Source organism: Meriones unguiculatus, chromosome 14 (genome assembly GCF_030254825.1).
Source record: "Meriones unguiculatus strain TT.TT164.6M chromosome 14, Bangor_MerUng_6.1, whole genome shotgun sequence".
Lineage (NCBI taxonomy): Eukaryota > Metazoa > Chordata > Mammalia > Rodentia > Muridae > Meriones > Meriones unguiculatus.
Genome location: NC_083361.1, coordinates 86,428,236 through 86,453,939, shown reverse-complemented (window position 1 = coordinate 86,453,939; position 25,704 = coordinate 86,428,236). Strand labels below are relative to the sequence as shown.

Genomic DNA, 25,704 nt, shown 5'->3' with positions numbered 1-25,704 from the left:
TCATTTCAGAAATGGTATACTGTTACCTCCATCTCTGTCGGCCCAAATACATCACATAACCAAGTCCAAAGTCAGCCAGGCAGGGGTTTTTATCTCAAGAGAGAGGCTGTGAAGTATTTGCAGAGCAGTAATTCTATTTACAATAAATTCCGTGAGAAATTTCCAGAACACGTTCATTTGTGTCCACTACGAGGACACAAACACAGTGAGGTGTTGATGAACTAACTCATTGCTATCAATTTCTCACATGACAAAAAGCAAACAGGAACAGCAAATATGCCAATGACAGGATCAGGATATAAAAACTTCTCAAGGTACTGGCACAATGGACTAAGCTTAATACAACAGAATCTCACAGGAGTAAAAGGCCTGCTATAGGCTCAGCATAAAGCAGGGTGACTTAACAGCAAGATGGGTGAGAGGCACAGTAGCTGCAGTTTAACCTCAGTAAGAGCCACTAATATCATAAAAATGCCTGATAATGTAACACTAATTGTATTAACATAATATAGCCGAGTCCCTAGTCTACATGAAAGACACAGTAAAATTTGAAAGAAAAAAATAACACAAAGAATTTGAGCCAATCACACCCACAAGAATACATTGACTCTGACCTATGTGTAGATGTCCTGGGAATAATGACAGGAAACAAAGTATGTAAACAGTTTTAAACTAGATTTCATAGGACAGTGATCTCAATAAATTACTGATTGTAGGGACTGAGAAGATGAGAAACAGGGTGTAGAACAGTAGGAGGAAGGAACAAACATAAACATCCCCAAATTCCCTAAAGTGCCCTGAGAGTCACTGAAATGCTAGATGAATTGTGTTTAATGTTACCCATGCCTCTATTTGGCTGTTGATAACTTTTCTGCAAAGGGCTAGACAGTTAAAATTTTTGGCTTTAGAGACCAGAGGGTCTCTGTGGCAAGAAAGAAAGAAAAAGAGAGAGAGAGAGAGAGAGAGAGAGAGAAGAATGAAAGAAAGAGAAAGAAAAGAAAGGAAAAAAAGAACCAACCAAAGATAACATATAGGTAAATGGGTGTGGCTGTCATACAATAAAAATTTATTCACAAAAGCAGGTGTCATGCCAGATGGCAATAGCTTGCCAAAATTTTTTCTATATTTAAAAAAATAGAATAGATGCAAATAGGGTTGGACCATATCACTTTTGTACCATTTCTCTTTCCAAAGATCCATAAAAGTAACTAAAGCAATTCAGCAATACACAAAATAGATGGGAAAATGACACAGCAAGATTGGGGAGACTACATAGAGATTCACATATGTAAAAATATATATGAACATTTACAAACAATACAAAAATTACATTTCTATAAATACATATAAAACAGCTCACTCCCACTAAAATAGATTTGAAATTACTACTAAATGCACAAGGCTCTCAAACAGGTCCCTTTCCGTGAAGGACAGCTGAATGATTTAAAAACAGAAACAGGAGCCAGGCAGTAGCGGCATACACCTTCAATCCCAACACAGAAGCAGAAGCAGAAGCAGACGAATCTCTGAGTTCAAGGCCAGCCTGGTCTACAGAGTGAGTTCCAGGATAGCCAGGGCTACACAGAGAAACCCTGTCTTAAAACGCACACACACACACCATCAAAACCAGAAAAGGAACAAAGGTACTAGAACGTTGTTGTACAGCCGGTGAAGAGAGAGACAGAACTGCACCACGGCTTAAAGAAGCCTTTCTGATATATGGGGACATCTCCAACTTGCCTTCTTCAAGTCCTTTTATCTCTTAGTTATTACACCTTCACACACAGGTATGTGGGGAGGACCAACACAACAAACTCCAACAAAGCAAAGGAAAGGTAGGACTTGGTTTCACCAAAGGTGAAAACTTTCTGTTCTATGGAACAAATGAGTCAAATATCAATTCCTTTGCTACCACATACAAAGCTTACATCAGAACAAAGGTTCTCAAATTGGTGCTTGTCTGTAACACATAAGCACAGAAACTGCATGTAGAAACCTTTAAAGCAGTTTGTCAACTGCAGATAATTAAAATATAAATCACTCTAAAAGATGCAATTATTTATTTTCATAATTTGTCATGTTATAATCATTTAAATTTTAATCAAACCTGTAATTTGTATTTTAAATTTTCAATTAAGGAAGCAATTTGGCATTTTACTCTCTAACTTATACACAGCAAAAGCCTTATCTGGTCGTCCTTGGTAAGGAATGATATACATCTCTAACTGAGACAGCAAGAAAGGAGCGAACAGTACAGTGGAACGGAACTGCTTTGAAGACATGAAACCCAAAAGTCATTCTATTTTATATAGAAAGTATGATTGGCAGAGAAGTGTCACAGCCACGCTGTGCTATCTGCAGAGATGCCTGACCGGGAAACAGTCTCGTGCATACACAATGTCTTGTGCATGACAGGTGAGCATTCATTCCATTACTGAGCTAAATTCACACCATTTATATAAAACAGTCTTAGAAGTTCAAAACAGAAAAATTAAGCTAAAAATTACCAAACCAATACGAGCAGATATTTGGTGCTTCACATATAAATATTAGTTTCCATACTTCCTACATGGAAACTCAGTGGGACGCCGCTATTTTTAAATCACACACACACCTTTCACCTCACTTGCACTAGAAAGTCCACCAACATTGGTTAGATGAGTATGTTGAGTGAGTATGCAACAAAGAATGAACTTTCAACATTATCAGTTTAAAGCACTTGAGCACTGATCAACAATACCAGAACCAACCCGCAGAACTAACAAATCCAGTAAAGTTTTTCATTAAAATCTAACTTAGACACAGTTATAACATGACAATTCCTTAAGTATGTGTGATTTGAACATGATGTTATAAATTTTCCCAGGTTTACGACCACCAAACGTAACTCCAAGCTGTTTAAGACTGTGGAGAACTAGACAGTTAACAGCTGTGGTTTGGCACTGAGGTTCTGCCCTGCAGCGTGCGCTGTACGGACAGAAGCCAGAAGAGGACAGCCGAAGCAGTGGGACACTAAAAGCAGAGGTCAGAGGAAATTCTATGTACCTATCTAAAGATTATTTCCAGCCTTACCTTACAAACTAGGCAGAACATTTTCAATATTTTTCTCATCAAAAGAATATCCATATATAAGAAATTTATAAATATGTGACCTATTTTTTAACTGAGATATAATTTGCTCCCATGTTGAATAAGCTATTAGAGCTGGTTACTAATAAAATATTAACAGTAATTCTGAAAACAACCAACTGCTTCGTTTGAGGGAATAAAGAGATTAGCAATTAATATCTTGAGCTTGCTTTATTTTACACCCTCCTTCAGTCTGAGAATTGTAGCTAATGTCTTATGCATGAAAGGCAAGCATTTATTCTACTACTGAGCTAAATTCACAGTCCTCCTAAAATTATGATTTTTAGAGGAAAGCACTAGCAAAGTCCTCCACTACCACAAATTATGCATCAAGTTTCCCACATGTGTCGAAACAGCAGAGGTCAGAGCACCTGGAGTCGATGGATAAATGAGCCTTACACTGGGAAAACCACTTTCTTGACCATGGTTATCTTCCTGCCAAGTAAGTCATAAAAATATCTTTTAAATCTATTCTTCAATTCTCAAAACATACCTGAGTCTGATACACTACACTAATGTTGCTAAAATAAAATAAAATATAGCAGCAGCCCACATTATAGATACACATCACCTCCTGAGGGTAGCACTGTGTGCTAACCTAAATTAGTATTATGAACCAGTTTTATGCCATGTTAAAATTTTTAAATACTGATGTATACAGTCTCCCTTTAGTGTGGTGTAGATAGAAGCATTTCTAAATAGAAAGCTACAATCTCATTCAGCCTCGCAAATGCAGCAGTACTGTGACTCCCCATAGTAACAGGTGTACCAGTTAGCCCTGATTATTAACATGATAGAGTTGACAGTTACTCAGAAGACAATCTTCTGGGTCTGTGTGTGAGGGTGTTTGCAGAGAGTTTAACCCAGGCAGGAAAACCAGCCCTGAATGTGGGCAGCACTAGCCTATCTAATGGGATGCTGGACTCAATAAAAGAAAGCTGAGCATCAGTGCTGCTGAGCATCTCTATGTGGCCAACTGCAGATGCAGTGAGAAGCCTTTGTGATGCCTCAAATTCCCATCACCAGACTTCCCTACCACAAACCATGAGCCAAAATACAGTCTTTCTTCCTGAGGTTGCTTTTGTCAGGTATTTTGTTGCAGCAACAAGAAAAGTAATATGACTGGCAAGAAGACAGTTTCAGTAACAACATAAACCTTTTGTCCAGTTCTTCTCTAACTTGTCTATAAAATTTAAAAATTTTAAGCAAATAATTAATCTTTCCTCATTTATTTATTTATTTATTTACTCACTCACTTTCCAGCCTGATTCCAGCCTGCCATCCTCTCCTCCCAATCCCACTGTCATGCCCCTTCTCTCCTCCCCCTCCTCCTTTTTCTCAGAGAAGGGGTGACCAAAGGGCACCAACGCACCCTGACATCTCAAGTCACAGCAGGACTAACACCAGACAAGGAGCCCAGCTAGGGGAAAGGGATCCAAAGGCAGGCAGCAGAGTCAAACACTCCCGTTGTTAGTGGACCCACACGATGACCAAGCTGCACACGCGCTATGTATGTGTAGGGAGTCTCAGTCATGCACACGCTTTGGCTGGTGGCTTCATCTCTATGAGGACCCCATGGCCTAGGTAACACCAAATCCAACAGAAAGAACGTGGGGAGAGCTTTGAACGCATCGTTACAGGAGACAGCTTTCTGAACAGAACACCAATAATTCATCATGCTACGATTTTCTAAAGTATCCATTCACAAATTAGCGGGCAGGGGGAGAAGGAGATCAGGGAGAGGGATCCTTCAAAACAGCTGTAGTGTACACCGGGTGGCAAATTGCAACCTCTCTTTTACTAAATCAAGTTTGGAGCACAGTTATATCCAATTGTTTCCCTGTTATTTCCAATTGCGTCCATGGTTGCTTTCACTCTCCATTAGCAGTGACAGTTAATTTGGCAGAGACCATATGACTTTCAAAGTATGAAATATTTACTGTCTGGTTGTTTTGGGAGCGGGAGAGGGAGTTAGCCAAGCTCTGCTCTGGATGATTAAACATTCCCCATTGGGATGACTTCTCATAACACTTAACAAAGATAATTAAGTACCCTGACCTCACACTGAAGATGAGAAAGTCACACTTGGCTGCCTCAGAAGCCTTGTAGCTTTTCTCTACCTTGTCTTGAGAACCCAGACGAACCCTTCCTCAGATTTCCATTTCTCAAATCTTTTTGTTTGAGACAGGAACTTACTATGCAGCTTTGGCTAGGCTGAAACCTGCTACATAGAGCAGCCTGGCCTCACACTCTCAGAGAATTATGCAGTTAAAGGCACGCACCACTAAGGGGAGATATTCCTGGTACTTAAGATATGACACAGTCTGGGCAATTGTGTGGTGGTGCCTGCCTTTATTCCTAGCATTTCGGAGGCAGAGGCAAGTGCATCTCTGACTTGAAGCCAGCATGGCCTACAGAACAAGTTCCAGGACAGCCAAGGCTCAACAAACAAACAAGATGAAAACATCCAAAGCTCTACACATAAAAAATCCTAGAGTCCTCAAAGTGGCTGTTAAAAAGTTCAGCAACTGCACTGACATCTTTTTCAGCTTCACATCTGCAGAGCCTTTACTGTAGACAGTGAAAGGCCGGAAATACATGCTTTGGGGGAAGTGGCAGAAGTACATGCAGAAAACCTCCAACCCCGTCTCAACAACTATGACTCCCAAAGCAACCGTATCTAGAAGGAAATTCAGTTGCTCCTCTGAAGTCTGGGCCATGCCTGGCTACAGAGGTGTGTGCTAACTATTCTCCACTGTCATTTCCTTCTCCTACTTCAACAAAAACACAGTCATCATAAACAAACAAACTGTGTGCTCTTCATTACTCTGAGCATGTAGGTTCAAAACTCTGTATCATAAAATAAATCCTAGCCATGCATGCCTATAAATCCAACACCTAAAAGACAAGAGACAGAAAAATCAGTAGTTTGAGGTACAACATATAATGTATATAAGGTCAGCATTGGCATTATGAGACCCTGTCTTTAAGAAGCTGAACAAACAATAATGAAAAAAAAATCACACATGGTCTCTGTTGCCTGGTATCCTAAAATCTCTTTTTCTAATTCAAAAAGAATCAAAATAAGGTTTGATACAGATGAGGAACAAGCACTAAATCGGGAAGAATCAAAAGGATATACATCAGGAAGCTGAAGAGATGACTCAGTGGTTAGCAGCACCTCTACTTTTATAGAGGATCTAGGTTTGGTTCCCAGCACTGACACAGCAGCTCATAACCATCCAAAACTCCAGAGGACCTGATGCCCTCTCCTAACCTTCATGGGCACCAAGCACGCACAAGGTGGACATACATATATGCAGGAAAACGTTCACATACTTTAAATAAATAAATCTAAAATACACATAAAAGGTGTTCCAACTACAGAAGTGTGTGCATAGCAGAAAAAGAAAAAAGAAGAAAAAGAAAATTGATAGAAGTTTTGCCTACAGTTCTTCAGCACTTGTTTTTGTCTGTTTGTTTGAAACAGGATCTCAAACTTGTCGTACTCTTCCTGCCTCAGGCTGCTGAGGGGTTGGGATTACATGTATGAGCCACCACACCATCTTTATTCAACAGTTTTTAAACTGATATATTTATATTAAGAGGCAACAATCAGCTGGGTGTGGTGGCACACACCTGCAATTGTAGCACTTCAGAAGCTAATGATCATAGTACCTACACGGCCAGCCTGGGCTACACATTAAGGTCAATATCAACCTGAGCAAGACTATCTTACAAAATCATGAATAAAAATAACCACGCAGGAAAAAAAAGAGAAGGGTAATGAGGAGCTCAGGAATATTTACCCTGAGGACATCAGACCATATGGACCTCTTCAGCCCCTCCCCAATGTCAAGGCCCTGAATAAAACTATTTGACTTCCCTACAAAGGAAGGAAATGCATCAACAATCAAAAGGTACAGAAGATACTGTTATACTGATATACTTTGGATTTTACTTGCTACTTATAACCTAACCTTAACATGTTAAATTCATAGATGGCAACCTAATTCAATTACTTTAAAATGAAATTCTTTTGTGAAAAAGTATGCCCAGAATAGGTCATTATAGTTCTTTATGAATTACAAATGCAAAACCTAGAAAATGGAAGGATATCCTGCTATTCTGGAAATAGTCTCTCACTGTGAAACACCTCTTAAATAATTTCCCATGATTTTTATAAACTTCTTTTGCAATACACATAATGAATATAAATTCTTAAAAATTGTTAACAAGCATAAGCTGTGATTTGTTTTTCAATTTTCAACCTAGAACAATAGTGCTAGGATATTTTGAGAACTTATATCAAAGAATCAATGTATCAACAAGTACCTGGGTTCTGCCCTTTATAAACTGTGGCCTGTAAGAAATGAAACATGACCTCTCCCCACCGTATCTTCCCTAGCTGAAATCTTCCAAGTACTTTCAAAGCAAGCAATGCTTCTGACGTCTAATGGTACAGAGGAATTTGCCAACAAAAACAGAACTTTAGAAATCACATCCTTAAGTACTAAAAACCATAAGAACAAAGTGTAGCTTTAAGCCACAAAATACTTAAGAAAGTTATTAAAAGGATTATGAAATATGTTTTTCATTTTACTTTTTTATTTAGGTGATGAGATGGGTCCCAGGGCCTCACACAGGGTAAAAGTACTGTACCACTGAGCTACACCTTTGGCCAAATATAAACTGTTAAACACCTCTTAAATAACCTTTACTTTTTTTTTTAATAAATAGTTTTTATTCTTTTAATATGCACGAGTGTTTGGCCTTCGTGTGCCTGATGCCTGTGGAGGCCAGAAGGAAATGTCAGATCTTCTGGAACCTGAGTTGTAGATAGTTGTTAGCCACCACGTAGATACTGGGAATTGAACCAGGGTCCTTTGGAAGAACAGCAAGTGCTCTTGACCACTGAGCCATCTCTAAAGCCCTAATCACTTAACAAAAATTTTTATGTATGCATGCATGTGTAACATGAAGCATAAGTAGAGGTCAGAGTTCTCTAGCACAAGTGAAGTTTTTATGTATACATCCACAGGTATAGGCAATGTTCTTATTCATCTTAGATTCTCCGGGCATTTATTCTGTTACAACGTGTCTATTCACAAGAAAGCATACTTAACAAGGAACATAATTCCACATAGCATTCTTATTATCTTATATTACTATAGACTGGTAAACTGAGGCACAGGGCAGTTAAAAGTCTGAGGTTACAAAGCCAATAACACAGCTGATATTCAAACCATATTCTGTATCAGACTATATTTTCAACTTAGAAAACTTTTATTCTCCAGAATTCCACTTTTCTTTTTTCTCTTCTCTTCTCTTCTCTTTTCTTTTCTGAGACAGGATTTCTCTGTGTAGCTCTGCCTGTCCTGGAACTCACTCTACAGACCTCAAACTCAGAGATCTACCTGCCTCTGCCTTCGAGTGCTGGGATTAAAGGTGTGAGCCACCACGGCTCAGCTAGAATTCCACTTTTAACAGTTAAAATTTCTAATGCATCAAATCTAAAAATATCTAAGATAGGTTTCAGGTAATAAACGGAGCCAAAAAGCCCCGGGGCTAACTGTGCACGAACAGCTGTGCACTCTCCCCAGTGACTGACCCTGAGCGTCAGCACCACAGGGTCTTCCTGCCCTCGTCACCACCAGTACAAACTGTTCCTCATGACTCGTCATGTTGCTAGCACAAATTTCTAACCAAGAAACTACATTTTGTCTTATACTATAGTCATTTAGGTATGTATTTATACTGCCTGATTATAAACCCTTTAAAGAGAATTTTTATCTGCCTTCAAACATTAACTTAAGAAGCCATGTGTTCATATTTATTTAACAGCTCACTTGAATTGTAATATTTAAGCCAGTTAAAAGAATATTCATTTGAATAACATTTTGTTGATACTTCATTAAAAGCAAGTGTCTTTAGTTAATGTTTGATTCATTTTTATTAGTTTTACAAAAATTAAGAGCATAATTTGCTAAAATTATATTTAATATTTTAAAACTGATGAGAAGTTAGTCATTATTATCGGCAACAGAACTGGATCCTTAAAAAAAAAGAAAAAACCAAGTACGTAAATCAAAGTTTGGGTCAGGCGAGACGGTTTGCCAGGTAAATGCATTTTCTGCACAAACCTGACAGCCTGAGTTTGACCATGGAATCCATGTGTTCTAGAGTTAGGGTTTCTGTTGGTGTGATAAAACACTGTGGCCAAAAACAATTTGGAGAGGAAAGAGTTTATTTCTGCTTATAACTCTCAAGTCACATTCAATTGCTGAGGACAGGAACTCAGAGCAGAAATCAAAGCAAAAGCCATGGAGGAACACTGCTTATTGGCTTGTTTCTCACACACACACTCGTGCGTGTGCCCAGAGTGTAACCACCCACAGTCAGCGGGGCCCTCACACATCAATCATTAGTCAAGAAAATGCCCTACAAGCTTGCTCACAGTCTAATCTGGTAGGACATTTTCTTAATTGATGTTCCCAGTGATTCTAGCTTTCATCAAGTTGACAAAAAAACAACTGACCAAGCCAGCATGGAATGAAAGAACTAACTCCTGAAAATGACTTCCAAATTCACACACATATCCACATATACATACACATATAATAAAATTTTAAATAACAAATGTAAATGTTATTAAAATGATTAATGTATAAGAAAGTTAAGGAGTAATTTACACTATAGAAACAACTGTTGTTCTCAATTTTTGGTTAAAAAAAAAGACAGTTAAATTTTTAAAAATGTTATTTTATTTATAAGGAACTTTTGCCTGCATGTATGCATGTACATTCCCTGCGTGCCTGGAGTCCTCAGATGTCAGAAGATTCCCTGACTAGAATACAGATGGCTGTAAGGCACATAGGGGTGCTGGAAATAGAACTGGTGCTTTTAACTGATAAGCCATCTCTCCAGGCCTCCCATAAAAATAGATTCGAATACATTTTTCCAATGGAGAGTAGCATTTTGACAATTTCTCCTCTCAGTGGTAATATCCACAGGAAGAAGGCACCCTTCCTTTCTCACACGCCCAGTTGTATAATGCGCCAAGAGTTACACTAATTGCCAGAAAAATTCATAAGCAAAATACAATCCTGCAGCGAAGACTTCGCAGGTGGAGAGAAAAGCACAAAAGCTTACACGGGACATTTCCCAGAAGGCGTTATGCTCCCCTCTTTCCTGAGTTATTCTTTTTCTATCTATGTAAGTGATTTGCCTACATGATGTACTGTATCATGTGAGTTTTTAGTGCCCGCAACAGTCAGGAGAGGGCATCAGATCACCTGGGACTGGCTCTACAGACGGCTGTAAGCTGCCATATGTGTGCTGAGAGCCAAGACGAGGTCCTCTTAACCGCGGAGACATCTCTCCAGCCCCTGAGCCTCACTTTTAAGTTAAACAGTGAAACCAACGATGGATGGACAGATATGATGCTAGTCCTATTGGCGGTTACCTCATTTTCTGGGAGAGCTTAAAAGTTGTAACCATTTAGTGGCTTTGTTTGCTTAATCTACTTGAAGCTATTAATAGAAAGGAATGGGTGTTCTCATCCCTCTGAATCTCTAGATAAAATTCTAAAGTCCCTGAAACATCCATGAGAAATTTTTGGTGCTTCCTGGTTTCGGCTATTAAACAATCTCAGGGGAATACAACGGTACAGTTTAGTTTAGATTCCAATCTCTGGTTAAAATAAGAAATACAAGGAAACACCAAAACTTATATAGAACTTAGAATTTGGAAAAGGTAGATACATAAGGTTTGACCAGTTTTTACTTGCTCAGAATTTACAAAGTTTAATTGCAAGAGAAAGATGAAAAACTAGAAATATGAAAGACTGACTCTGTTAGAAACTAACCTCTGGAATCTATAGACAGAGTGACAGAGAAAAAGAATACAGATTTTTAAACAGACTGTGTCAGGGCCAATTTTAAAGTGAGATAATAAATAGTCCAGCTCTGATAGTGTCAGTGTAATAATTTTAAACACAGTAACGGTGACTGAAGAGATGTCTCTGAGGTTAAGAACACATACTGCTCTTGCAGAGGCCCTGAGTTCAGTTCTCTACACCCACATCAGACAGTTTACAACAGCCTGTAACTTCAGCTCCAGAAGACTTGCCCTCAGGGGCACCTATACACATAATTAAAAATAAGACTTGGCTAGAGGTTAAGTGCACTTGGTGCTCTTACAGAGGACACAGGTTTGATTTTCACCACCTACATGGTAGCCCACAAGCATCTGTAATCCAGTTCCAGGGGACCTGATGTCCTCTTCTAACCTCCTTGGGTACCAGGCAAACATTGACGCATGTACATATGTGCAGGCAAAACACTCATACGTAAAACAAATATTGCTGGGTGTGGTGCCACACACCTTTAATCACAGCATCCAGGAGACAAGACAGGCAGATCTCCCTTGAGTTTGAGGCCTACACAGTTTCAATGCAGTCAGAGATAGATAGTAAGACCCCAACTAAAAAAAATATAAATCTTTAAATAAACAAACAAACAAGCAAATAGGGAAAGGAATGGGAAGAGAGGAGGGAGGGAAAATGCAGGAATACTAAACATTTTAATTAAAAATTATACAAAAATAGTAAAAATAGTGATGACTATATATACTCCAAAAATTTGACTACCACCATTACTTCAGGAGTTAGTATATCTATCTTTTCAATCACATTGTGTGGATAGCTACACTAAAAAGTTCAAACTGCTATCTGAATAGGAAAGCCATACCAAATCACTCTATTGTTCCATAGCTCTGCTGAGAGAAAACCCCACTAATGGGCGCACTACAGAAACAACTGTTGTTCTCAATTTTTGGTAAAAAAAAAAAAAAAAAAAAAAGTTACATTTTTTTTTATTTAATTTTATTTATAAGAAACTTTTGCCTGCATGTATGCATGTGCATTTCCTGCGTGCCTGGTGTCCTCAGATGTCAGAAGATTCCCTGACTAGAATACAGATGGCTGTAAGGCACATAGGGGTGCTGGTCTTTCAAGATAAGAAAAATTTATGCTTTCCCAGTTCTGGAGGTTAGAAATCCAAAACTTCAGCTCTCTTTGCAGAAAGAGGATCTGTTTGGGCATCTTTATTGGCCTATGGGGATAACCAGTAATCTTCGACACTCCTGGTTCACAGACTCATCACTCAGTTTCTGTCTCTATCGTCACATACCTTTCTTTTTTCTGTGATTCTCTATGTCTGAATTTCCCCGTTAGGAACACCAGTCACTGGATTAAGGCCAGCCTATTCTAAATCCATCTGTGAAGTTCCTCTTCCAGATAAAGTCACATTCACATGTTCTGCTAGATACAGTTTAGAGTCCCACTACCAACCTACTTTAAAACCTTACTTGCTTTTAAGAATGCATAAAATAATTGAAACTTAAGTCACCGCTACAGTATTTAGAAATGGTGATGTGACCTGTGGTCTTTACTTATCTCACTACATACCTTTACTGCTGTTACTGAAGCCATTGTACAATACGCTATCTAATATGTAATTATAGAAAAAACAGGAAGTAGGAAGAAAGCACAAAGTGTACATAAGGAAACTGTTTGTTTACTAGGCTGAAGCCATAATGCCTCTCTGTCTTTGATGAAATGTTAAAAGAATCATAATGGTTAAGCAAGATGTTGAGGGAAAAGGTGTCGGTCAATCAATCAGAACCTACCTTCAAGACAGTGAGACTGAGGCGCACTGGCTCACGGAATGTGTAGGTGAATACATAGATAAAACACTGATTTAAAGAACCTGAGCCAGGCACGGTGGCGCACACCTGTAGTCCCAGCGCTCAGGGGGCAGAGGCCAGCTTAGTCTACAGAGCCAGTCCAGGACAGCCAGGGCTACATAAAGAAGCCTTGCCTCAGGCATGGTATACACTCACTTATAAGTAGATATCAGTGGCATAATACAGGATTGCGATCTACAGACCTAAAGGAGAACTCTAGGGAGGACGCTTAAATCTCATTCAGAATGGCAAACAGGACAGACACCAGAAGCGGTGGAAGACAGAAAACAGGAAGGAGGTCTACTATAGAGAGTCCTCTGAAAGGATCCACCCAACAGGGGATCGAAGCAGATGCTGAAACTCAGGCAAACTTTGGGCAGAGCACAGGGAGTCTTATGGAGGAAGAGAGGGGTGGGAATAGAGGGACATGGAGAAGCAGGAACCCCACAAGGAGACCAACAAAGGATCTGAGTCCAGGAGGTCCTGCAGAGACTGATGCACCAACCGAGGACCATGGATGGAGAAGACCTAGAGCCCCTGCTCAGACGTGGCCAATTGGCAGCTCAGTCTCCATGTGGATCTCTGAGTGAGGGGAGCAGGGGCTGCCTCTATCATGAACTCAGTTGACTACTCTTTGATGATGCAGCCTTGCCAGGCCACAGAGGAAGAGGACCCAGGCAGTCCTGACGAGACTAAACAAGCTATGGGCAGATGGCAATAGTGGAGAACTCCCCCTTTCAGTGGACTAGGGGAAGGGGATAAGGGGAAAGGTTAGGGAGGGGTGGGACTTGGGGGAGTTGAGGGAAGGGGCTTTAATTGGGATATATAATGAATAAATTATGAAAACAATTAAAATTAAGATTAATAAAAAAAGAGAAACCCTGTCTCCAGAAACAGGAGAGAGAAAGCAGTTAAACTGTATTAGCAGTTATGCACAGACCTACCTTTGTGATCATTCCTGCCCTCAGGTGGACAGGCTACCGATCCAATGTGACACTGAACATATGCAAGGTATTCTGAGGACAAAAGTGTGTTCAACAATAATAGATGGTATTCTGGATACAGAGTATTTTCATTTACTCATTCACTTTCAAAGTGTTCAGACATACAGCAGCTTTTTTATTTGAGTCTCCAAAACAATTTTAATTAATTAATTTTTTATTTATAATTTATTCACTTTGTATTTCAGCTGTAGCCCCCTTCCTTGTCCCCTCCCAATCTCACCCTCCCTCCTTCATCTTCTCCCATGCCCCTCCCCAAGTCTACTGATAGGCGAGGTCCTCCTCCCTTCCATCTGACCCTAGCCTATCAGGTCTCATCAGGACTGGCTGAATTGTCTTCCTCTGTGGCCTGGCAAGGCTGCTCCCACCTCAAGAGGAGGTAATCAAAGAGCCAGCCACTGAGTTCATGGCAGAGACAGCCCCTGTTCCCCTCACTAGGGTACCCACTTGGACACTGAACTGCCATGAGCTACATCTGTGCAGGGGCTCTAGGTTATCACCATGCATGGTCCTTAGTTAGAGTATCAGTCTCAGAAAAGACCCCTGGGCCCAGATTTTTTGTTCTGTTGCTCTCCTTGTGGAGCAACTGTCCGCCCCTGCCCCCCAGGCTTTCTATCTCCCCCGTCTTTCATAAGATTCCCTGCACTCTGTCCAAAGCTTGGTTATGAGTCTCAGCATCTGCTTTGATATTCTGCAAGGTAGAGTCTTTCAGAAGCCCTCTGTGGTAGGCTCCTGTTCTGTTCCCTGTTTCTCCCTCTTCCGACGTCTATCCCGTTTGCCTTTCCGAATGAGGACTGGGCATCTTACCCAGGGTCCTCCTTCTTGCTTAGCTTCTTTAGGTGTATAGATTTTAGTATGTTTATCCTATATTATATGTCTAATATCAACTTATAATTGAGTATATACTGTGTGTGTCTTTCTATACAGAAGCTTTTAATGGACCTGCTGAGTTCATTTGTGGATTAAATAGCACTTTAACTGAACTCTCAAAAGATAACTGATTTTCTTTTTCAATTTCAGTTTATTTTACTTTACACTGAAGGATGCTCCCTCCCTCTTCTCCTCCCAGTCCCAGCCCTTTTCCCTCCTTCCCCCTTTCCCTCTTCCTTTTGCTCCAGAAAAGGGAAACCTCCCCTTTCCCGGTATTAACCCTCCCTAGTACATCAAGTCACATCAGGACTGAACATATCCTCATCCCCTGAGGCCAAGCAAAGCAGCCCTGCCAGGGGGAAGTGATCCAAAAGCAGGCAATAATGACTTTAAGAGTCCAAAGGAAATATAGACTAAAGTAAATATTAATAATCCAAATGAAAGCAAATAGAAAATCTGTTACTTTGCTACAAAAAGCTTCTTATCAGCAGCAATAGAAAGTAAGCCTAATGGCCATCTGATAAAACCTGACAAGAAATAAAACTACTAAGCATTCATACTTAAAATGTAAGAGGATCACAGCAGAAAGCCATCAAAAGACAGAGACAGTATATTTCATTCTTTAAAAGATTTTTCATTTTTAAGTTTATATACAGATTATAACATTCACAATGTATTAGTATATAAAAATGTACACTACTTAGAAGTAAAACTATGTTTCTATCACTTAGAAACCTTCAATGACAGGATATAAAATCTATTATGGGTGTTGGGAGTATTCAGATCAGCAGGACAGTAATTGTACAGCATGTGAAAGGCTCTTGAGTTTAATTCCCAGAATCGCCAAAAGAAGGAAGAGGAGGAACAAGGAGATGATGATGGGAAGGGGCAAGGTGGAGGAGAGGAGAAGTCAAACATTACTCTGATAATCCTACAAAAGACAGGAAGAAAGATCTGTTAAGATCAATGAACTCAGAAAGGGCAACTACTATGAATCAACTTATGTGAAGTATCCAGAATGGGGAAAAATACACAGCAGAAAGTAGATGAAATATATCAAGGGCAGAGAAAGAAGACAGTGGTGAGTTATTATCTAACACACACTTTCTGTTAAAAGTGATACAGATATTCTGGAAATGATAATGATGGTTGTACAACATTGTAAATACGTATATATGTGAATTCACTGAACAATGCAATTTGATTTCATCATTATTTTAAAATTTAGGTCATGAGCTCATCCTTCCCAAATAACCTTCATCAAATTAACTTGTCAATTCACACCATATGCCTTTTAAACACTCTGATCCATAAGCTTACTTACTGAGTACCCTGAAGCAGCTAATTATATTCCCAAATTACATGAATATACTGTGTGTTCTTTCATTTTACTGAGATCTCTCCTCCAGATAAAATAAAACTGAGTCTCTGGACTAAAAAACTTAAGTTATCAGCACTCTCAGACACAACATAAAGAGACAGTCTCCTGCTGGGCATGATGGCAAACATCTTTAATCCCAATACTTGGAAGTCTGAGGCCAGCCTGGTCTGAAGAGTGAGTTCCAGAACAGAGAGACAGAGACAGAGGGGGAGGGGAAGAAGGGAGGGATGGACAGAGAGACAGAGAGAGGCAAAGACACAGAGATTTTTTTTTAATGGAGGGCCTCTGTCTCTATCTGTCTCTCACTTTCTCTCTCAGCATGATGGGAGATTGTAGCTTATTAAGATGCTTACCTAGCATGAAAACCTAGCTCTACCTTGAGTGCCACAGAAAGAGAAAGAGAAATACAGTCAGACATGGCAGCATACATCTATAATTCCAGCATATTAGGCAAGAGGATTCTGAGTGAGAGGCCAAACTGGGTCACAGAATCATAGCCAGGCCAGTCTGGGCAATGTAGAAAGAACCTGCCTCAGGGAAACCTCATTAAGCCAGATGTGGTGGCACACACCTTTAACCACAGCAGTTGGGAGGCAGAAGCAGGGAGATCGTTGTAAATTCAAAACCTTGGTCTAGATAGGGAGGTTTTGTCTCAAATAAGAAAAAAAAAAAAAGGCCTACACAAGTAAGTAAACAGAGTCAATTTAATAAAAATAAATTGTAAATTAAATTCTATCAGTGATTTTTTTTAACTCCCAGAAAAGAAAGAATATAATTTTTTCAAACTTATTTTTTATCTTCCAAGATTCTCAAGTTCATCTATAAACCATGAAAAGAAAAAGAAAACCCTATGACTATGGCAAATTTGTTTTTCAACTTTGTTTGAATGAATCAATTTAGCCCTTCAGCGTTGACAGTACTAATTAAAGCATAATAGAACAATTTAGTTTTACCCTTTTTATTGCCATTATTAGAAATTAATAATTTTCAAAACCCAAAACTGTATTTTTCATTCATTTAATAAACATTCGCCAAACATTTAACAGCATAATGGAACAATAAATGCTACACAAGAAGCTATGACTGGGCTCATTAGAGAGTTCTCAAATCCAGGGCAGCACATGACATCCTAAGGTAAGATAACACTTGATCTGCATCTTGAATGGCACAATAAAACTACTCAGGGAAATGTTAAAGGGTTTTTGCAACACACACAAATAAATAAATAGACAAATACATACATACATACATACATAAAATGTAATTGAACATATCTCTCAGACAGGGTCTCACGATAGAGCCTTCGGCAGACAGCAAGTCAGCACATCGACCAGGGTGTCCTGAAACTCAGTCTTCGCACCTAGGCCTCCCAAGCGTAAGGGTTAAAGGTGCATACCACCATACCTGCCATAAATCTTTTTTTTAATGAAAACATAAAAAACTAAAAATGTGTGAGCATAACTAGTACAGCACCTACATTGTGAGAAATGTCTCAGGACTTCAAAACAAAATGGTGCTTCCAGGGTGCAGCTCTCAGTGCTTTGTAAGGAGGCAAGTGAGGTCGGTCGGGTGGCATTTCTGGAGATACCAACCCATTATGCCAAAAGATATCCACCTAGCAGGCCAAAGAAAGAGAACTTACATAAGAGTCCCACTAGGAGAGGAAACACTTCACTCTCCATTTCTATTTTCAGAAGTTCTGAATGTTCGTTATTTTTTTCCATGGGATTAAAAGGTACCTAAGCATATGACTGTGAATGGAAAAACAAGGGTCAGAAATCAGGTATTGGGAGGCTGGAGAGATGGCTCAGCGGTTGAGAGCACTGGCTGCTATTGCAGAGGACATGGGTTCAATTCCCAGCACCCACATGGCAGCTCACAGCTCTCTGTAACTCCAAGTCCAGGGAATTTGACACCCTGACACCGAAGCACAAGCAGGAAAGACACAAATGAACACAAAATAAAAATAAGTAAATTAAAATCACACGTGTGCGCTCTCGTGCACACACACGCACGCACACACACACACTTGCAAAAAAAAAAAAAAAGAAATCATGTATTGGTAGTTTTTCTGTTTGAATTTGTGTGTGAATTTTTAATACAAATGTAAGATGTAAAGCACTAAAATAAGTCAAAATGCTTCAGTGAACACATTTCAACAGTTCAACTTTATGACAATTTCAAATAAACCTGTAAAATTTTAGGGAAGAAAACAGGAGCAAGAAATTAAAAGCAGAAAAATAAAATAAAATAAACACTGAGACATGGTGGCACACACTTGTTAATCCTACCAATCGGGAGGTTAAGGCAGGTCAGGCTCCACAGTGAGAGCCTATAAAACAAACAAACAACAGAAGGCAGAGAGGGAGGGTGAACACAGGCATGCTAGCTAGCTGCAAGAGTTTCAAAACCACAGCTCTGGCTCTCCACTCCTATTTTATGCTGGCCTGACCACTAAATTCATTAATAGAAACAGGTTCTGGAGAGAAAAAAAGAATAGATGCAAAGTAAGCAATTATTTTTACTCACTTCTTTAAAAGATGTGCTACAGAACAGCTATGAAAAGATGAAAGTAGCAAATCTATTTGCCCAAAAAGATCAAATTTACTTATATCTACAATTTAACAGCTTTACAACTTTAAAAATTAAACTATATAAAATTAGACTATTTTGACAAAAGTTAGCCTTTTCCTTCTAATTGTATTCCTAACCCCTTTGTAAGCCAAAGAAAATAAAATAATACAATAAAGTCACTTTTAAAAGCATAACAGAAACATAAAAATAACCCCCTCACCTTTGTTCTGATGGGCTTTCTGCCACAGTAGTTACCCTGTCTCCTTATGTACAGGATGAGCATAGGGGAGAGGGTTTCAGGTATATACTATACGCGTTTCTCTAACTGCATAAAGCTGAACTGGCCACAGTTTAAGCCTCTATAGAGATGGAATTTGTCAAAGAGAATTCCTACCATATACATATGCACGTAATCCTAATTCTCAGGTACCACTCTCAACTGTTTGTAAAATTATTTCTTAAAAGAATAAAAATAGTGGGGCTGGAGAGATGGCTCAGAGGCTAAGAGCACTGGCTGCTCTTCCAGAGGTCATGAGTTCAATTCCCAGCAACCACATGGCGGCTCACAACCATCTAAAATGAGATCTGGGGCCCTCTTCTTGTGTGCAGGTGTACATGCGAACACACATTGTATATATAATAAATAAATAAATCTTAACAAAAAAGAATAAAAATAGTAAAGAAGGTTTAGGTGTCATAGGGTGATATTGCAGGGTGATTGCCAGCATGGGTATGTTTACTCTGTGTTTGTCCTTCAGTAAGGAGCTGCCCTTAAAAGTCCACAATCTTTTCCTGTTCTTTCTCTTCAACCACAGTAACCTTTTGTATCCTTTCTTCAGCAGCAACAGTCTGCCAAAGACTACAGGAAGTACATTAATACACAGAACTTGCCTGCAGCAATATCAGCTTGAATACTGAAAATGAATTTACAAACACTTTAGTGGCTAGCTAACTTCAAGCCAGACTTGGTTTTACCCTAAGATTTAGTGCTACTTGGTCATCTTTTGGGGCTATTCGATTTTCAGAGACCTATTTGTTACGCTTGTATAAACATAACTGGAGTCATCTGTTATTTATGAAGAACTACAAAGTCAACTTCACAAACCACACTTAAAAATAAGACATTAATACTCCTCCTCGAGGAGACGGAAACTGCCACACAACCTAAAAGGGCTCAGCACTCCAAGTCCATCAAGTGTAAGTGAGAGTCAGCAACATTTCTCTTTTCTCTCTAATTCTCCTAACATACCTTAAAGATATATTACAGCTACGACACGTGCTTGAGGGAACATTTTTTAAATTGCTGTCAAATGACCTATCTCAAGCTCAAATGATTTCTCTCTCTCTCTTTCTCTCTCACACACACAGGCAGATATTGGAAAGATTGTCATCTGTAGCACAAGCCCAACAGACACTCATCCCAAGGATCCAAAGTACTGAAATTACAAGCATGAGCCAAACCTGGCTGCTGCTGCTGCTTCTTTTCTTAATAAACAATTTCATTTCATTTGAAAATTTAAGGCAAAAAAAAGCTTCACAAAAGATTAGTCAAACACCAGTGAAGCCCAAAGACCCTACCTATTCTTTGCCACAGGGAAGAATTTGGCTTTTTACAATAATTTTTGTGTTGAGCCACGCAGCAGTGGAACAGACTTTTAATCCTAGCACTCAGGAGGCAGAGGCAGGTAGATCTCTGAGTTCAAAGCCAGCCTGCTCTACAGAGTGAGTTCCAGGACAGCTAATGTTACAGAGAAACTTTGTCTCAAAAAAACCAACAAAAAATTATTTTTGTGTTAGAAGGACTCTTCTTTACATTCTCTGAATCTCATAAATGCTCAGTCTTTTTGGTATTCAATTTGTACAGAGAGTGCCAGCATTACTAGTAATAATTAATTCCCTACAAGTCATTAAGGAGTAACCATCTGACCATGTCAAATGGCGTTGTCAGTGGCCATGTCGGTGACGTTGTATAAAACAAATTTAGTAGAGCTGACTGGAAAACTACACACCTCCACAGACTAGAAGGGCATGCAAGGACTACACCCACCCACCCACCCACTCTGTGAGCACTGCTATATCCAGAGTATCTAAAAGAGCCCTTGGCAAACATTTTTTCAATGTATGAAAAGATTTTTAAATAAACATGAAATTTTAAATTAGTGTATCATCAGGCTGAGAACGGAGCAAAGTGATGGAGAACTTACCTAGCACATATTACACCCAGGGTTCAATCCCCAGTACCACAACATAAAAAAAAAATTGAGACAGAATAAAACCAAAAACAATGCTATGGGCCAGGCGTATGTAATAGCATGTGTCTTTAATCCCAGCACTTGGGAAGCAGAGGCAGGAGAATCTCAAATTTAGAATTTGAAATTTGAGATTTTGAGAATCTCAAAATTAGCCAGCCAGTCAAGGTCCAGGCCAGAAATACACTGGGAGACTGTTTAAAAAAAAAAAAAAAAAAGTGGGGGGGCTGGAGAGGTGGCTCAGTGGTTAAGAGCATGGGCTGCTCTTCCAGAGGACCTGGGTTCAATTCCCAGCACCCACATGGCAGCTCACACCTGTCTGTAGCTACAAAAAATTAAAAATAAACACAACAGTTTAAAAAAGGGACTAAAACTGATAAATTGGGGAAGGGGATCAAATGACAAACATGTGTAAACATGAACCCTTTTACTTTGTATGCTAAACTAAAAATTTGAAATGCATTTTTAAAAAACAGGTAAAAAACGATTTTAAAAAATGAAAAGTTCAAAGTCTATAAATTAGAATTGCTCCCCCAACCCCCGCCACCACTCTCTTGTCTTCGCTGCTGGCAATCAAGTCAAAGCCTTGCACATGCTAGTCAAGAACTCTGAGCTGCGTCATCAGGCTCCATTTCCTTTTGAGATATAAAGCAGTCTTGCCTGTTTATTTACTTATCTTTTACGTAGAAGGAGCTAGGCGGGCATGACTTGAGTGCCTGTGGGGGTCAGAGGACAACCTGACAGTCCTCAAATTTCACCTTGTTCCAGACATGGCCTTTTCTTATATGTATGCCGGGGTACTGCCAGTGTGTGTGTGGGAATTCTCTGCTCCACTCCCATCCCACTGTAGGAACACGGGGATTACAGATGCCACCACATGTGGCTGGTACGGAGGTCCTGGGGATCCAAATGCAGATCTTCACTTCTATAACACAAGCAATTTACCCCTGCAACATCTTCTCAACGCAACATTCCCATTTTGAGGATACATCAACAATAAATAACAGCTGAAATTGTATAGTCCCCCCCCCAAGTATAGAAAGTATAATGACAGAAAGAAGTAACATCACAGGAAAGTGTCACAATAATGGCAGATGCGGAAATTTTCAACTGATTTTAAAATGTGTATGTATAGGCACTACAGGGATAGCTCAGTGGTTAAGAGCACTGGATACTCTTACAGAGCACTCAGGTTCAATTCCCAGCACCCATAATGGAGGTTCACAACTGTCTGTAACTCCCGTCCTAGGCGATCTGATGCCCTCTTGGCTTCCACGGGTACTAGACACACACATACAGGAAGCAAAACACTGGCATACACAAAATTAATTCATTTCAAAAGTTTACATGTTTATATATGTAATAGCTAAACATATATGCCTTTTAAAAACATTTAAAAGCTTAAACCAAAAATAAAGACTAAAATTAAGACAAATTCTATTTGTTTTTCTCTAAGCTTTGCCAAATATTTCAATGTAATGAAATTTCAATATTTTCAGAACAGTAGCAAAATTCGGCAAAACAAAAAAGGTAAAGAGAATAATTTTGGAAAATTTAAGAATCTATCATCATTTCTGGAGATTAAACAATGGAAACTGAACCATATCTACAATATTTCCTAACCTAACATAGACACCAACACAAATCATAAAATCTTAATTAGGCTCAACACCACCTATGTAGCAATATCACTACATAATCCTAAATACTAGAGTTCAGGGGCACCCATGTAAATACGGGGCCAGCTGGTCGTCCACTTGTAATCCTCGCCCTCTGAGGTGCAGACAGTCTGAGCAAGCTGTCTAGCTACACTAGTTCTGCCAGCCCTAGGTTCAAGGAAGAAACCTTACCTATGTTCTCTCTCTAAGACAGCGTTTCTCTGTGTAGCCTTGGCTGTCCTAGACTCACTTTGTAGAGCAGGCTGGCCTCAGATTCACACAGAAATACACCTGCTCCTGCCTCCCTGAGTGCTGCATAGGGTTATGAGCATATGCCACCACACCCAGCACACGATCTTCTTTATTATAAGGAACAATGAGGACTTACTTTTAGGTTGAAATGGATCAAAAAAAGGGAAACTGCCCACAACTACACTTTGTGTCAAAAATAAAATGAATTTTGGCAGGGCCTCATGGCACATGACTTTAATTCCAACATCCAAGAGGAAGAGGCAGGCAGACCTCTGAAGCCAGCCTATTCCACACACAAAGCTGAAAGCCAGGATGACATGGTCAGATCTTTTTTTCAAAGGAAGCCCTGGGTGGTGGCACTGCACACCTTCCATCCCAGCACTTTCGAGGCCGATGCAGAGGGTCTCCGAGTCCCAGGACAGCCAGGGCACAGAAGAGAAACCTGTGCTGCTAATAACAACAACAACAACAACAACAACAATAATAATAATGGAGACCAAAGGAAGACAGTCAGAAGAGAGTGGGTGGGCAACAGAAGGAGAGTCCAATGCTCTCCTTGACAAGAAGAGGCACACCAAGGACAGGGGCTGCAGGCCACACTCACCTGTGCATACTCTCTTTCAATAGCAGCCTTCTTCTGACTGAAAGTCCTAAAAATACAAACGAAAATTAATCACCAAAAGCAGAACTTTAAAACCTCGTGTAAATGCATCAACACAGCTTTAAATACTGCCTATAAGATATGTGAGGGGGAAAACTTTTATTCCTCTTTATGAGCTCAGGACACAAGAAACCACACCAGCATGGTCTTTGCAGTTTTTCACAGAAGTTACAATAACAAGTACAAGGCCAATGGAAGCCCTGATGCAAGAATACACTTCTACACATGTATTATTTCAGATTCCATGGCTCATATGTTCATATCTTAACACTAATGGCTGGGCACAATGGTGTATGCCTACTGTCCAAACTACTCAGGGGGCTGAAGCAGAATTGCCTGTAAATTTAAGATGAGCTTAGGCAATATAGCAAGATCCCTGTCTCCTAAATAAATTAAAAAAAAAAAGCAAACAAGTACCCAAACAAATAATCAACTAAATGGTCAATAATGATGAAAACAAAATTCTATGTAATAAACAGCTCCAAGGCTGGGGAGATAGCTCAACGGGCACAGTATTTAACAGCTTGTCTAATGACCTGGGTTCGGATCCCCTGAACCCACATACAACCTGGATGCAACATTACATGCGCCATTTATGAACACAGCAAACCCAGACTGAGAAATAAGAGGCAGAAACAAGAGAATCACAAAAAGTGCTTAAGACAGCTAGCCTAGCATACCCAGCAGTGAACAAAACAGACTGTCTTGAATAAGGTGGAAAACGTGAACCCAGACTTGAACTTGTCCTCCAACTTTCATACAAGCTCAATAGCACATATACATACAGCCAGAGACAGACACATAAGACAGAATGCAATGGATGGATGGATGGATGGATGGATGGACGGATGGACGGACGGACGGATGGATGACACAAACATGGGGTGGGGAAGAAAGAGAGATCTAGTGCATCTAAAAGTTAAACAAGTGGAGAAGATTCTAGAAGATGGTGTATGAGAATAACCAGGAATCTGTCACCAATCTAGACAACAATGAAAATGGCACAGTCTGTCTCATGCAACCAATTTGAAAGTATAGAGTCGACTGAAGGCATGTTATTTATATGTGATGGGGAAGAATGACTCCCCACCAATGCAGAAAGAGAAAGAAGATATTCAAGTTACTAACATCAGAAAGTATTAAATACTAAGAATAATTCTGTAGAGATTAAAAGACTGTAGGAATGGGCCAGCAGGCTGGAAACCCTGGCTCAGAGGTTAAGAGCACTGTTTGCTCTTCCAGAGGTCCTGAGTTCAATTCCCAGCAACCACATGGTGGTTCATAACCATGGTGCCCTCTTCTGGTTCTACATGTAGGCAGAACACTAGACATAATAAATAAATAAAACTTTTTAAAAAAATGGGCCAGCAACATGGCTCAGTGGATAAAGGCATTTGCCACCAAGTCTGACAACCTGAGTTTGGTCACTGCAGCCCACATGGTAGACTGCTGTAAACTATGTCTGACACTGACACACACACACACACACACACACACTTTTAAAAAGAAATTATGTGCCAAATAAACTAGGTCATATTAATGAAATAAATTCCTAGAAACAAAACATACTAAGGAGAACCCAAGATGGTTCAGAGATGGTCCTATGGGTTAAAAAAATAACAGTTCTTCCTTATAAACATTAATGACAAATACTCTGAACACAAACCTAGCAAACCAAGTTCAGCACCACATAACAAAAAATATGGGGGCTAAAGAGATGGCTCAGCAGTTCAAAACACCTCTTGCAGGACTGGGGTTCCATTCCCATCACCCACGTAGCGGCTCACAACCACCTCCAGTTCTAGGGGATCTAACACCCATTGGTGACTTTGAGCACTAGGCATGTATTTGGGACACATACATACATGCAGGCAATACACTAATACACATAAATAAATGTAAACTAAAAATACACATCAAGTAGGATTTATTCCCAGAACACCAACTGACTCAACATAAAAAGGCAATCAATATAACAAAAAAAAATTTGAGGAAAAATAACGGGGTGCACCAGCAAGCACCTGGTGTACACAAACACACAAACACACACATATACACACACACAACTAATGCAGAAAATATATCTGACAATTTAGCAAAATTCAATCTACTTTCATCATTAACAGTGTTGGATGGAAATCAGAAGAAAAAATAACTTTCTGGATGTATTATTTATTTTATT

The 25,704-nt window shown here is 39.6% G+C and overlaps 1 protein-coding gene across 3 annotated transcripts in view; it reads right to left on the bottom strand.

The window, feature by feature from the left end:
• Nucleotides 1–25,704, bottom strand: part of Fchsd2 (FCH and double SH3 domains 2) — a 169,443-nt gene that overhangs the window by 113,456 nt on the left and 30,283 nt on the right. For 2 of the 3 annotated variants that reach the window (XM_021640968.2, XM_021640969.2), the window contains exon 3: nucleotides 23,466–23,511. The exons of the other annotated variant lie outside the window; for it this stretch is intronic. In XM_021640968.2, coding sequence (XP_021496643.1) covers nucleotides 23,466–23,511 — 46 coding nt within the window. The remainder of the gene's footprint in view (nucleotides 1–23,465; nucleotides 23,512–25,704) is intronic. 3 annotated transcript variants of the gene reach the window in all.